This window comes from Eleutherodactylus coqui, chromosome 2 (assembly GCF_035609145.1).
Source record: "Eleutherodactylus coqui strain aEleCoq1 chromosome 2, aEleCoq1.hap1, whole genome shotgun sequence".
In the NCBI taxonomy this organism is placed as follows: Eukaryota; Metazoa; Chordata; class Amphibia; order Anura; family Eleutherodactylidae; genus Eleutherodactylus; species Eleutherodactylus coqui.
This window is the reverse complement of record NC_089838.1, coordinates 180,870,172-180,885,669: the sequence shown is the minus strand read 5'-3', so window position 1 is coordinate 180,885,669 and position 15,498 is coordinate 180,870,172. Positions and strand designations below refer to the sequence as shown.

Genomic DNA, 15,498 nt, shown 5'->3' with positions numbered 1-15,498 from the left:
TTCTAAATGCAAAATTAAGAAACTTTCCCAATCGTCTTAATTAAAAAATATCCTACCATTTTGCTACTGCAGAGTTTGTGTATCTACATCACATAGTTAGTGCTCCATTGAATCAGAGATAGGTCGAACAGCATGTTGCCACTGGCTTTGACAGTTCTCTCTCCTATCCCTTCTACTTTTCTCATCAAAATAGCAGCAGGAAAGGGGAAGAGAATGTATTCAGCAGTGCAGAGAGGGATGAAAGCATCCAAGTTATTATGGAGGGCAGTACACACAGGCTTTTGATAGGGAGGAAAGCATATACAAGGCTGTTTGCAGAAGAGTAAGCGTGAATCACATAAGCTTTGTAAAAGTGCAGTGAGAAAGCAGAACTACTAGGCAAATTGCATAAAGGTAACATTGTCAGCAGAAGAGAGAAGAACTCCCTCATTAGCTGTAGAAGAAGAAATAAGTGCAGACATGAGAGCTAGTGAAGGCAGCAGCATCCTAGCCACACAGACCTCTCATCCAGCATTTATTAGTTGGACAGACACAATCATATGAAATAAGTCTGAGGCTAGAAACAGGGTGCAAACCAAATACCAGATGGTCTGAAATTTAATGAAGTAATGTAGATTGCAGCATAAAAATTAGTGCAACTTTCTAACTCAAGATAACCACTAACATATGTAAAAAATAAAATTTCCCATGTCGGAGATGTCCATAACCTTTAAAATTCTGTTCACATATGTTTGTTAAACTAGTGTGGGAGACCTTAGCTTATGCACATTTGAATGGTATAACTCTTAGACTAAGCATGTACATCCATGTATAGATACCATGTTTAGTTGATAGCAGCAGGTTATTCAAGACAACATCTGGAAGTGAAACAGTCTGAGTTAGTTCTGAGAAGCAAAATTTATAAAGTGTATGTAACTACAGCAACACATTTCTGTATGCCTTTGTAAAAAGGCTGATCACCTCCATTGTGTTTCTTTCATACTTTCCTTACAGTTAACAATTAGCAGTGTGATAACATAACCTAATGACAGGCACCCATGTTAAATGTGCTATCCAGTTATAAACTATTGATGGTCTATCCTCAGGTGTTTGCTGGGCAGTGCACTTGTGTACTGAGCTTATTTCTGCAGACAGCTCCATTCTTGGTATTGCAAGCATTGAAATGCATGAGAAATTGGCTTGCAATGCAGAGTTTGGCCATCACAGTGAGAATGGGGTGATCTGCTCCTTGCAGAAATCAGTTCAGTGGCCCAGTGAACAGCTGATCGACAGTGATCCAAAGCGATTGACCCCTGCTAATCTACTATTGATAACCTATCCTGCAGCTAGGCCATCAATAGTTTACAACTGGACAACCCTTTAACCTCTGCTTGCAGTCATTCGATAAGAAACATAATAATGTTGTGATCAAGAACCTGTTGTTTCAAAACGTGTAAACATTACTGGCACTAGCTTGTAGGACCTTGTTTTTTAACTAATTAATGCAATTTATAATAAAGAAAATATTTGTAGAAGAAATCCTGGATTTGAAACATAATAATAAGCTATACAAATCAGAGGGTACATATACAAATAAACAATAGGAGAGGGGGCTGTGCTTGCAAAAGATTAAAATATATGAGAAAACAGGGGAGACACAAGGGGCAATAGTGCTTGTTCAGTACAATGGTCCAGCTATATTTTATAAAACAAGTTAGCACTCATAGAGCTGCATGAGCTGGTCTCCAGCTGGTATCTGTGTATTCACTGATATGAAGTGTATTTGAGAGCAAGGAATGTGGGGCTTATTGTTAGATGACGGAATCAGGTTTGGAGGATAACGAAGAAAGGGGGTGAACAGAGAACGGTTTCACTAGGTAATGTGATAGTTCTGCCTAAAATATGAGTATTTATGGCATGCTTAAAGGAAATCTGTCATCAGAAAATGACCAATTATATAAATCACATTTTTGTGTTTAACATTTTTCTAAAGCATTTTTTTAAACTTTCAATCATAATCTATATTTTTTGAAAAAAAAAACTAAAATCCTGCATTTTTCACACTGACAACCTAGCCTAATAATATATTGAAACTTCCTGATTTGTAGAGAAAGCTCTGCAGCAGTGATATTACTAACATCACTATCTACCCCTCCCCCTGCAAAATGTCCTCTGCATAGGTCACGCAGAGCATACCTAGAACAGTCTCCAATACAAGAAAATAGGTCCCCTCTTGTCCATTGTGTGAATTGCCCATGAAGCTGCTGTAAAGCAAATGCTCTAAACACTGTTAAATGTAGCTCAGGAAAGAAAACTGCCCCCCCTCCCGTAGTTATATATAGACAATAGAATAAAAAATTCTACACTCAGATCACAAAATGCAATATGTTTCTCTATCTGGTTTTAATTAATAAAAAATTGTGATATAGTCCCTTTAAAACTGTGGATATTGAGAAAGAATCTGATTGTCTTAGGTAGCACATTCCAGAGGAATGGTACAACTCAAGAAAAGTCCTACAGACAGGAATGTGAATCTTGGATTATGAAGGATGTTAGTCTTGTATTTTAAAGTGACCCTCCAGGCCTGAACAAAGAAAGATGGCTGCACTAGCTTCTCTGACTACCTGATGTACACTGTGCATTAACAGGCATCAGTCGTCTAAGACATTACAGCTGCTTTGATTAATCATTGCTGCGCACATAGGCAGCACTGGCCAGTCAGAGCAACATGTAGTGTCTTAGACTACCAATGCATGCTAATGTAAAGTGTGCATAAGGTAGTCAGAGAAGAGGTTTGGCCATCTTTGTTTGTCCAAGCCTAGAGGATCACTTTAAGTGTATAAGCCATCAGAGCAGTGACTGGCACCAATAAATTAATACATTTTCATTGCAAAATAAATACGCTTTTCTGAAAGTATAATACCATTTGATATTTCAGTGTGATTTTGAAGATTATGTACAGGGTTCATTTTAGTTACTTGTCAGAGGTTTTATTTTAAACCTTGTATTTGCAATGATGGTCTTTTTTATGCACTGAATTCAAGTATATATATTCAACAGTGTCAACAAAGAACACAAAATATAAGCAGCTTTAGCTATATGATGGAAAGCTTTAGTGAAAGCCTCTGAAGAAAGCTAGAAAGGCCTACAAAAAGCAATAAATTAAAGAAAACTACAAGCGGAAACATTGTAACCATGTCCAATACAGTATAATTCTGTTTAACCAAGAAACCACAAAAATGCAGTGACCTACTTGAAATTCTACTCGTTTAAAATTCTAAATTATTTTAGATGCCACACGGCTTTAAAAGGGAAAAGCCGGGCGTTACTTGGGCATATCTCAAAAATTACATCACTAAGCATATTTGTCTTTGCTGCTCTTGGACTTACTAGATGCTGCCTAGCCAGGAAAACTGGAATGATAGATATTATTTTAAATGGAGCCAAAACTCTTACGCAGCCTCAGCCTTCAGATGTGTTATTTGACCTACCCAATGTGTTTATGCCATGCTTAAATTGACAAATACTAAATTTTCATGAGATCTCTTAAATGTGGCAATATAAATGCTACGATAAAAATTTATTAGACCAAAGCAAAAGAGTAATGTAGGCAATTGAAAAAATGTTACACCATGAAATCTATGTATAAAAAGTATATTAAGTTACTTTTTCTTTTAGGACCTAAGCACAATAAAAGTACAAGACAGCAGAAAAGAGCTAAAATGCTAGTTAATAGTCTGTCATGAACAATAGCTATTTTACATTGGAAAAGGGAGAAAATAAGCGCTTTGCCATGAATGTTCTCTAGTTTGACATTTTAATAAAATATTTCTAGAAATGGATGTATATGCTGAAATCATTCCTTTAGATGACAAAATTAGATTTCACTTTTATATTAGGCATCTCATGCCTCAAATCTCTTATCAGAATATGATAAATATAGAGTTACCTAATGTGATTGGTGGAGCTGATTGTGAAATCATGATAGTTCTGGGCATAAGGGAGGTCATCTCAGGTGTGCTCTAACAGAAGCCTGTGCATTGTATATGCACAAACAGTGATGTACTTTTATATAGAAATATGACAGTACATTCTCTTTTGCAAAATAGTTAAAGGGGCTTTCCAGTGAGAATACTATTGATGACCTATCCTCAGGATAGGTCATCAATAGTTGATCGGCTGGGGTCTATCACTCAGGACCCCGACTGATCAGCTGAGTGGGCACATGTTATCAGCACCACAAATACACAGAGGTCAGAGCAGAAGTCTCCACGCCGGCCTCCATGTAGCGGCCGGCGCTTGTCCCTGCAGGCATGGCTCCCATTGAAATCTCTCACGGGGATTTAAAAAATGATAAAATCCACAATTAAAAATCATGCCACAATGCAAAAAAGGTTAAATCGATCTATTTTATTTACTCAAAGTTAAAAGAAAAATATAAAACATATACTTATTATATTTCTAGAAACTTGTCTAGATCCTTACAGTAAAATTATGCTTTCTATTACTTTTAATGCTAAAAAATGCAAAAAAAAGCAATGGCTGGATTGCTTTTTTATGCATTCCTTCATATTGAAAATTTGATATAACCTAAATGCCTAATATTATGCCTAAAAATATGACTCACCCCATAAAAACAATGCCTCATATATGTAGTTTTACAAAAAAAGTTATGGCTGAAGGGCTGAGCTTCAATATGACATACAGCCCATGGACAAAGCTGAACTGTTTCTGGAAGAAAGCAGTGATGTATTTTACACATACACCTAAAACTAGGAGGTCTTCCTGTTGGTTGTAAGTAGAGTTGAGCGAACGTAATCTTACGAGCTTGATGCTCGTTCGAGTATTAGCATACTCGATGGTGCTCGCTATCGGGCTGGCATCATGCCGTGTTCGACCCCGCCCCAGTTTTGGCCCCGCCACTGACGTGTCAGATTTGACGACTAACTGCTGCGACGCTATGCATGTCAACAGTAGTTTGTGGCTGGCTTGGTGGAGGAGAGAGAGAGAGAGAGAGAAAGAGAGAGCACAGGGGAAAAAAAAGCTTGGCAAACGGCGGGAACCATACAAAAATGCTTGAGTCTTTCATTGAAGTCAATGGGGTTCATTACGCGAACAGAGCTATTGAATTTTGCAAAAAACTCGACTCGAATAACGAGGACCTGAGCATTTTGGTGCTTGCTCATCTCTAGTTGTAAACCACTGCAGCATTTCACAGTAAAAATATCATAAGAACTCTAGACAAGATAGTGTGAGCATGATGGGAATGATTTCCGCCTATTATCTGAATGGATGAGGAGGAACAAGAGCTATCCATACCTAGCAATTAATTGTCTGTTATTAATCTCCAAAGGGCCTTTGAGAAATAAAAGAGAGAATATCATTGTTTGTTTTGGTCATTTGGTTCACTTTTCCCTTACATTAATTTTGATAATTTTCTTTTGCTCTGACAAAACATCACTGTAAAGAAAAATGGGCTAAAGTTCCTTAGGCCTTAGTCAGACGGGCGTTTTTTCGCGCGATTTGAGCATGCGCATGCGTCCGGCGATTTTTTTTTAAACCATTGCTTTGCAATGGTATCGGACACATGAGCGCTTTTTATGCGCTCGTCCGATAAATTATAGAACAGAAATCGCAGATCGCACCTATCTGCGATCTGCGATTCCTGTTCTCTTCTCTATATGCGCTCAATGGGGCCGGCGGCAGCAGCGCCGACCCCATTGAGAACATATAGAAGACAAATCATTCTTCTCTGCCACAGCTGTAACAGCGCTGAGCCAATCAGAGGCAAGTCTGACTCACACCCCCTTCACACCCACTGCAGGCCGGCCGCTCTGAACTCCGTCTGCCAGGACAAGGTGAGTATATATATATTTTTTTTTATTTTAACACATTTCTGGATGAATTGCAGGGAAGGGCTTATATATTTAAGCCCTTCCTGACAATTCATCCCACACTCGCCCGCAGCGCATTGCTTTCAATGGAGCCGGCTGTATTGCCGGCTCCATTGAATGCAATGCGCTGGACAGCTCCAGCCCGTTTCTAATGAAACGCGACTAGGAGCAGATTTTCGGGTGATTTTCGGGCCCCGATCACGCGATTTGCGGATGCGCATCCGTCATGCGATCCGCAAATCGTGCGAAAAAACGCCCGTCTGACTAAGGCCTAAAGGTGGTGTGAACAGTCATTAAAGAGTTATTTTCATAACACAAAATGAACCCATCACAAAATACCTAACGCAGGAGGAGGTGCGGAAGCGACTAAAGAAGACTAAAATCGATAAAGGGCCCAGATGGATTACGCCCAAGCATACTAAGGGAACTAAGTGACGAGATAGCTAGGCCGCTATATCTAATATTTCTAGACACTATCAAGACTGGCATAGTACCATTGGATTGGCGCATTGCCAACGTGTTTCCAATTTACAAAAAGGAGAGCAAAAGTGAGCCTGGTAACTACAGGCCAGTAAGTCTCACTTCAGTAACGGGAAAAATTTTCGAGGGGATTCTGAGAGACGCCATCAATGAATACCTCAAGGAGAACAAGGGAATAGTTCCTCACCAGCATGGATTCATGAAGGGTCGCTCATGTCAGACAAATCTGATCGGTTTCTACGATGAAGTAAGCTCTAGGCTGGACCTGGGAGAGTCTATTGATCTCGTATATCTGGACTACTCTAAAGCATTTGACACCGTGCCACATAATAGGCTAAGATACAAAATGAGGCAGCTCGGATTAGGTGAAAACGTGTGTAAGTGGGTAAAAAATTGGCTCAATGATAGAAAGCAGAGGGGGGTAATAAATGGTTCGTACTCGGATTGGACCACAGTCGCTAGTGGGGTGCCACAGGGTTCAGTATTGGGCCCCACTCTGTTCAATATATTTATCAATGACCTGAAAGAGGGGCTGCACAGCAAAATATAAATATTTGCAGATGACACAAAATTATACAATATAATTAATGCAACGGAGGACAATGTACAGCTACAAATGGACCTAGATAAGCTGGGGGCTTGGGCAGGAAAATGGCAAATGAAGTTTAATGTTGAAAAATGTAAGACTATGCACATGGGCAGGAGAAACGGATGTCACCAATATTCAATTAATGGAGTACCGCTAGGAAAAAGTGATATGGAAAAGGACCTGGGGGTACTAGTGGATAGTAGACTAAACTGGAGTAACCAATGCCTGTCAGCTGCTGCAAAGGCAAATAAAGTTTCTAATTATATAAGGCACTAGTCAGGCCCCACATGGAATACTACGCACGGTTCTGGTCACCGGTGCTCAGGAAAGATGTTACAGTACTTGAGGGGGTTCAAAGAAGGGCAACTAAACTAATACATGGAATGAAGCGACTGGAATACCCAGAGAGGCTATCCAAACTGGGATTATTTACTCTAGAAAAAAGACTGCTAAGGGGTGATCAAACAACTATGTATAAATACATGAGGGGACAGTACAAGGATCTCTCCCATGATCTGTTTACACCCAGGACCGTGACGGTAACAAGAGGGCACTCGTTGCGTTTAGAGGAAAGCAGGTTTCATCACCAACATAGAAAGGGGTTCTTTACTGTAAGAGCAGTTAGACTGTGGAACTCTCTGCCTGAGGAAGTGGTGATGGCAAAATCCATAGAGGAGTTTAAAAGGGGACTTCATGTCTTTCTAGAGAGAAAGGATGTTATAGGTTATAAATCTTAAGTTAAATGGTAATCCAGGTTACAGGTAGGTAGGAAATTTTAGGGGTTGATCCAGGGAACAGTCTGATTGCCATTAGGGAGTCGGGAAGGAATTTTTTTCCCCAAAAGGGCTATTTGGCTTCTGCTCTTGGGGTTTTTTGCCTTCCTCTGGATCAACGCAGGAGGATAGACAGGCTGGACTAGATGGACATTGTCTTCATTCAACCTAACGAACTACTAAACTAATGACATACAAGTAAGATATATAAGCATTTTCTCTTTTTTGTGTGTTTTCGGTTTGGCTGATAGAAGATAGCTCTCCGCCCACAAGGACAAAAACTACTTTCCACAATGTGACACACTCAAAGTTAACTGCAGTGCAGTCCCATTCAGTTAAACAAAATGGGATACAGTGCTAAAGTTGACCCGAGTGTAGATATCAGCATTGGGGTCAGCTTTAGTACTGTATCTCATTCACTGATTTTCACTCAAGTAAATGAGGCTGTGCTCTAGTTTCCTTTGAAACTTTGAATGAGTCATAGTATTGAAATTACAGTAGCACTCCTCCAGAAGAGGAAACTAGCTTGCGAGTTGGTAACTTCAATTTCAGAATGTACAGAACCCACTCCAACCATGTGTATATTTGAAAAAACAATAGAAAATGATACAGTGGAAGAAATATGTAAGCTTTTCTGTTTATGGATTCAATGGATTTCTACATTTTACATCTTTTTGTTTTGCTAAAGCTGACCACCACTAATCAGAGAGTGTTGGCATAATCTCAGTGACCTGCCATCGTCTTCTATAATAGGTATAACTCTTTGTTTCATTGGGCAGTTACTCTTTCCATGAGTTATATGAGTTTCAATAGTGTACAATGCCCTTCTTTAATATACAGTACATCTTGTTTCAATAGCAATATTCATTCAGCATGACAAAAAGTTTAAATAATCCAAATTGACCTTTATAAGACTGTGTGTTGGGACACACCTTGCATAATTTGTATCTGCACATATTTTACCCTGTTTCATATTATTTAGAAATAAAAATATAAACCTTGCTCTGTCCGCTAAAAGAGAGAATATTTGAGTGGCTGTTTCTAATTTATAGCAATTTCGGTTTGCTTATGCATGGGATATGTGAATGTCAAAATAGCTAAAGTACCTAAGGTTATAACCTGATCTAATAGATGCTATCATATAATAATAATCCCTCTTCAGCTTGAATTGTCCACATGTGGAAATGAGCAGATGCAATATGTGAAATGTATTGAGTCACCTGCTTATAAACCATTTCCAGCAGTCACACATTGTTTTATGCATAATGTCACGTTTTTGACATCATGATCATTATTCACTTAGCGATTGGTATAAATTGTTTAGCAATTTGAAGTAATTCTTTGACACATCTTATGTAATGGTTTTGTTAAAATATTTAGTACATCCAGTGTGTGATGGATCTTGAATAGTGTAATGACTTTCATTACAAAGGGAAGCTTTGACACTCATGTGAGCTTAGCCTAAATTCTATGGCCATAGTAATAGTCTGGAAATTACCATAACCTTTGCAGTCCTATATTATTCTAGGACTGACGTTTAGGATGTTGAGATTAAATTTAAAAGCAGTTTTGTGGCTGCCATGTGATTTATCAAGACTTTTTAACATGCAAAGTTTTCTTCTGACATTATTTCATGAGGTTTCCTATAGTTTATGGTTAACAAATAGAGATGAGCGAACCTACTCGGCCACGCTCCTTTTTTGCCCGAGTGCTGCGATTTTCGATTACTTCCGTACTCGGGCGAAAAGATTCGGGGGGCGCCGTGGGTGAGTGGGGGGAGGGGGTGCAGCGGGAAGTGGGGGGGAGAGAAAGGGCTCCCCCCTGTTCCCGCTGCTACCCCACGCTCTGCCACGCCTCCCCCCACCCCCGGCGCCCCCCGAATCTTTTCACCCGAGTACGGAAGTACTTGAAAATCGCGGTGCTCGATCGAGTAATTACTCGAAACGAGTATATTCGCTCATCTCTATTACCAAGGTATATTATTCATTTTTAGACACACAAAGTACAGTACCTTCCCTTAAATGAAAGTGGAAAGAACTAAATGAGATACTGGGTTTGTGTTTTACTCAGGGCTGGATCTACACAGCAAAGGTCCCCTTTGCAAGAACAGTATTTGAGTCCCTTTGTTGTCCAATCACTCTTTATAGAGCACTGAATTATATCTCTCCAAAATAAGGCAGAAAGATGTTTTTAAGGTGACAGTAAGCCCATTTACCTACAGGGCCCTGTTGTAGCTTCACAGATGGCACTATTTGTATGTCTGCCCCTGACTTTACTAGTATTATGTGTATTATCAAAATTTGCCCTGATTTTATTGGCACTTAACTAATTTAGTTACCTTTTGATTATATAGAGCTGAACATGAATAATCAGTTTGTAAAAAATACAGAAATGTCCTCCCTTAACTTGACCCTTAAATCAGCTTTTTAAAAATATTTTGCAATAGTCTGGCACAAGATGTCTATCTTATATGACTCTGTGTGGCCACCCAATGGTTGCTGCTGGCTGTCAAGGGTATTGCAAGCATGTACTGATATTCTATTGAATTGGTTTCATGAGAAATTGGAGTCATTAACCAAATTCAAGTTAAATTAAGGCTGGACACATCTGTAACTTTTGTTTATTACATACAAACTGAATGACTGTAATTACATTCCTTTTACTTAAGGGTTCCTTTGTACTGTGGTTTACACAGAATAACTTGTGCAGATTGGTTGCAGTTGATTTACCTTTAATTTTGTGTCTTTGTCATCTGATGGTTACAGGAACATATATTCCAAGAGGAACTCCAAAACGTTGAGCGAGGGCGAGGCAGATGCCCTTTCGACCCTGACTCATCTGTGATTTCAACATTAGCAGGTAATTATCATCAAATAAGTAAAACCTTGTGATTCTTGCACTTTACTTAACTCTGAACAAGGAGCCTCTTTAATCAAAACTATTTAAAAACTCTAATTGTTGCTCTTAAGCACAGATCAGAACTCGGCTTTAATTTCTTAAACTGCACTCAAAATGAAAGCTACGCTGTGATTGGCTGCTATGAGCAACAAGACCAGGTTTTCTTTATATTGTTTTAATAAATGAAAACCATTTATTTCTAAAATCATTAATATCTTATGAACAATTTGCTGAAAATAAATCTCTACTTTTGGGTAAAAAATCTTTTAGTGGATAGTGTCAGCATATTACATTACTTGCTTGATCTCATAAGCAAGAAGTTAAAGGAAATGGTCATAAGATTATGCCTCTCTCCAAACCTTGCATGTTTCTAGAATGACGAGAAGCACAGTCTTTATTAGGCTTTTAGAGTCTAATATTGCTGAGAAATCGAAACTTTTCTTCATTTTGCTATTTTTTTTCACTTTGTGTGTATCAAAAAAGGAAATATGCACGTGCTTGCAATTCAAATAATTTAAACACTATGGTAAGAAGCAATAAGAGGAAATGCAATCAAAATATTCCACATACAGCAAAGACCTCAAACTGCATATTCTGAATTGTTTTGTAGTGAACGTGAACATCTTGAAATGTTAGCAGATGGTACAGGAATGCTTAAATCTGATCAGTTTAATGGTGTTGATGAGCAGGAGTTAGATTTTTTTTAAATGAGAAAATCCTTAATTTCACTTGTTACTTTTCTTATCCTGAAATGAAGTAAAAGAAGAATTAGGCCATTCACATAAGGGCTCAGTCACACGGGCGCATCCGGCCGCCGATGCGCCCGTGTTACTGCAGGATAAGACGGCCGCACTGCAGTTGCAGACGACTCTCTGCACCGCTGGAAGAAAGAACACATGACCAACTCCATTGATGGTCATGTGTTCTTTCTTCTGGCGGTGCGGAGAGTCGTCCACACCTGCAGTGCGGCCGTCTTCTTCGTGCAGTAACACGGGCTCATCGGCGCCCGGATGCGCCCGTGTGACTGAGCCCTAAATGTAGTACATGGGCAGCTCAACTGCACCAGAAGACTCTGCATTCTGGCTCATAGGCAGTGGGGGCCTCTCTCTGGGATGTTCTTATACCATAATAGAGCATAGGGACAGGGAAGTTGATACCATGCAAAATCTTAGATAGATAGATTGATATGTGTGTGAAAGCCCTCACTGACTGACTCGCCACTAATTCTTTAACTTCTCCATGACGTACTCGTACAAACATGAAATTTGGCAAGAGCATTCTTCAGGTCCTGAATAGGAAAAGTAAAGGGGACACAACTTGATTGTTCAATGTTTAGTGCAAAAGTATTGGTACCACTATGTACTGTAACTTCCTTGTGTTGTACAAGCGTGAAATTTGGCACAAGCATTCTTTAGGTCCTAAATGAGGAGAGTGGAAGGGGTGGCACATTCTGCAGAGGTACATCCATACATGCAGCCTGAGGAGAATCTAACGCTCCTCTATGTGTATGCATATTTTATTCCTTGGTTACTCTAAAGTAACCTTGATTTCATAAACTTTTCTGTGCAAACAACACGTTAACACCTGTATCAAATTAACTCTGACGAGGCCAGGTGTATCAGCTGGTTGACAATAAAGTTCCTTTTACATATGCTAGTTATCGGACCTGAACATTCCTACGAACACTTGCTCACTTGGGCCATGTAGAAGGATGAACGATTAGATGGCGAATGTGCAAACGCTTGTTCACCAGCTGATTGTGTCATTTAGGTGAGCATATAAATGTGTCCTAGTTAGCTGCACATCTTCCCGTATAAATGACTGATCATTCAGATAGAGCAGATAATCTGCCTTTGTACACGGAGGGAATGAGCGTTGACCAACATTCTTATGGTCAGTCAGTGATTATCCTTGTGAAAGGCCCCTAAGACAATAGGATCCACTACCTGAGCTTTTCTCTTTTCTGTGACTTGAGTGCATGTGAAATAATGATATGAATAAAATGAGGAGCAGTTAGCTTCACTTACTTTTTCATACAGTATTTATTAGCATATGTATACACTGCCTGATGAAATGCATGTGGGGAACCCCAATTTACTAGTGATAAATCAGACTATGACCAGTGTACTAGACATATTTCACTCTCAATATGGAACAACTAGAGGGATGTTCCAGTTGGCTTCTACCTCACTGGATTTTTCTTTTGCCTTCCTCTGGATCAACATTGTGGGTTAATAGGCTGAACTAGATGGACATATGTATAAAAAAACAAAAGTTTGGAGGAACCAATGTTTTATTAATGTGAATGTAATATTTGCGTTACTAGATATTTTAGGTGCAAATTAAATACCTAATCAGTTTCTTTCAGACTCAGTGTTTGATGTTTGCAAATATGCTGTTGTTTGTTTCCATTTATAATAAATTGAAGTAATAAGATTATTTTCATCTGCAGTACATTGACGTGCACATGCATTAGTTCATCTGCGTTAATATTGTTGCTCTAACTTTTAAATCCAGTTGTAATGTAGGCTTGCCATCTAGTGGCCATTTACTTTAATTATTTTTTGCTTTTATGATGAACTTGATGTAAGCTTCATTTATAGTGTATCGCTTTAATATGATGAAAAATAATGTTATATATGCCTCACTTTGTCAGATATTTTACTATTTTAATCATTAAAATTTCATGCATCAGATATGCACCAGCCAGTGGGATACTGCACTAGAAAGAAGTAGATTCAGTTTTTCAGCAATGCACTTACAATGGGATAAGCAGAGAGTAACCGATGTTCAAACTGCCTCAAAACAATATTGTATTTTCATGTGCATATCACTGCATACCTATGATCAATCGATGAATATCTAAATTGACAGATAGATAGATGTAAAAATATTCACAAGTGGGATCTTATACTTGATTGAATACACAACACTGTAAACCAGTCATATTTAATCTTCCCTTCCCATACAAATACACAGCTTGCAAACAGATTAAATTATCACCTAAAAATGGCACAATACCCTGTTGTTTACAGCAACATGACAAGAATCGACACATCAAAAGTGGTACCACAACATATTGGTACATTTGCTGCATTGATCAACATTTGGGTTGTTGATCTAGGGATTATTCCGGTTGTCAGATTGGAGTCAGGAAGAAATTTTTTCCCCTTAAGGCCTTCTGTCCATGGGCAATATGTCACTGCGTTATCTGCGGCGATAATCCGTCCATGGGTAACGCAGTGAACACTTTCCATAGACTTAACAATTGAAAGTGCTGCCCGACGGCCACAAGTGGAGAATCATAGCGATTCTCCGCTTGCGGGATTCAAATCGTGGCATGTTGTGATTTGCTGCGATTCTCCGAGGTGAGCCTATCTATCAGATAGGCTGAATGTGGAGACCTGTCATTTCTCCCCCCTGCTCCCCCACGGCGAATAATCACTAGCGATATCCTGCCTTGCCCGTGGACAGGCAGCCTAAGTGGGGAAAATTGGCTTCTACCTCATTGGATTTTTCTTTTGCCTTCCTCTGGATCAACATTGTGGGTTAATAGGCTAAACTGGAGAGACATATGTCTTTTTTCAGCCTTACATACTATAATAGCAAGTCTCAGGTGTCAGTATCCTGTAACCAGATTGAACTATTGAATATTCCAATAAAAAGTAAAATAACTAAATATACTGAGTATGTAACTATAAGATTATATGAGAACTTCATTTTATTTCAGGTGGTGAGTTATTTGTTGGTCTCTACAATGACTTCTGGGGAAGAGATGCTACTTTATTTCGAAGCATGGGACATCTGTCATACATAAGGACAGAACATGATGATGACCGTATCCTAAAAGGTGAATTATATAAACTTTAATTCTTGTTCCCTCTATGCTGTATTAGTAGATCTTTTGTTATTGTTAAAAATGGATCCAAACTGAGAAATTTACACCTAACAAGATAATTGTAAAAAGTACACAATAAGGATTCATTTGATTTGAAAGTGCCTGATAAAGTGAATATATTGGATAAAGCACAGAGCAGTTCAAATTCTTTTCTTATACTATACATAATGCGTAGCTACTAGAAATGAGCGAGCATACTCGCTAAGGACAATTGCTCGATCGAGCATTGTCCTTAGCGAGTATCTCCCCGCTCGGGAGAAAAGGTTCGGCTGCCGGCACGGGTGACAGGTGAGTTGCGGCAGTCAGCAGGGGGTAGCGGGGGGGGGGGAGAGAGGGAGAGAGAGATCTCCCCTCCGTTCCTCCCTGCTCTCCCCCGCAGCTCCCTGCCCGCCACCGGCAGCTGAATCTTTGCTCCCGAGCGGGCAGGTACTCGCTAAGGGCAATGCTCGATTGAGCAATTGCCCTTAGCGAGTATGCTCGCTCATCACTAATAGCTACATATGATATGTAAATTTTATTTTTTCTTTCTCTGCTATTCGTTTTCAATTAACTATAAATGTCTATGATAGCTTTATGGTATTGCAGAATTACTAGAAATAACCTTATAAAAAAATTTAAAAAGAACTATAAACTATAAAACCCATGTTTTTGTTCAGAGCCAAAGTTTGTAGGATCCTACATGATTCCGGACAATGAAGACAAGGATGACAATAAAATCTACTTCTTTTACACTGAAAAAGCAATAGAAAGTGATGGAGTCCAAGCTTTTTATTCTCGAGTAGGACGAGTCTGTGCAGTAAGTTACTTCAATATATAACAATATATAACTATAAATGTAGTCATATCTGTTTTACTGTATAATAATATATACTTTATTGAACCCTTTGGAAGCTTTTACTATAGTTATTAAATGGAAAATCCAGGAAAAGATCTTCTGATGTGTCATTCACATATATAAAGGGATCACATTGGTGAAGGTTATGATCT

General features: G+C 39.0%; 1 protein-coding gene across 1 annotated transcript in view; it reads left to right on the top strand.

Annotated features, from left to right (window-relative positions):
- Positions 1-15,498, top strand: part of SEMA3E (semaphorin 3E) — a 170,502-nt gene that overhangs the window by 133,921 nt on the left and 21,083 nt on the right. Inside the window, exons 5-7 of the mRNA XM_066592012.1 lie at positions 10,481-10,574; positions 14,344-14,463; positions 15,168-15,307. Coding sequence (XP_066448109.1) covers positions 10,481-10,574; positions 14,344-14,463; positions 15,168-15,307 — 354 coding nt within the window. The remainder of the gene's footprint in view (positions 1-10,480; positions 10,575-14,343; positions 14,464-15,167; positions 15,308-15,498) is intronic.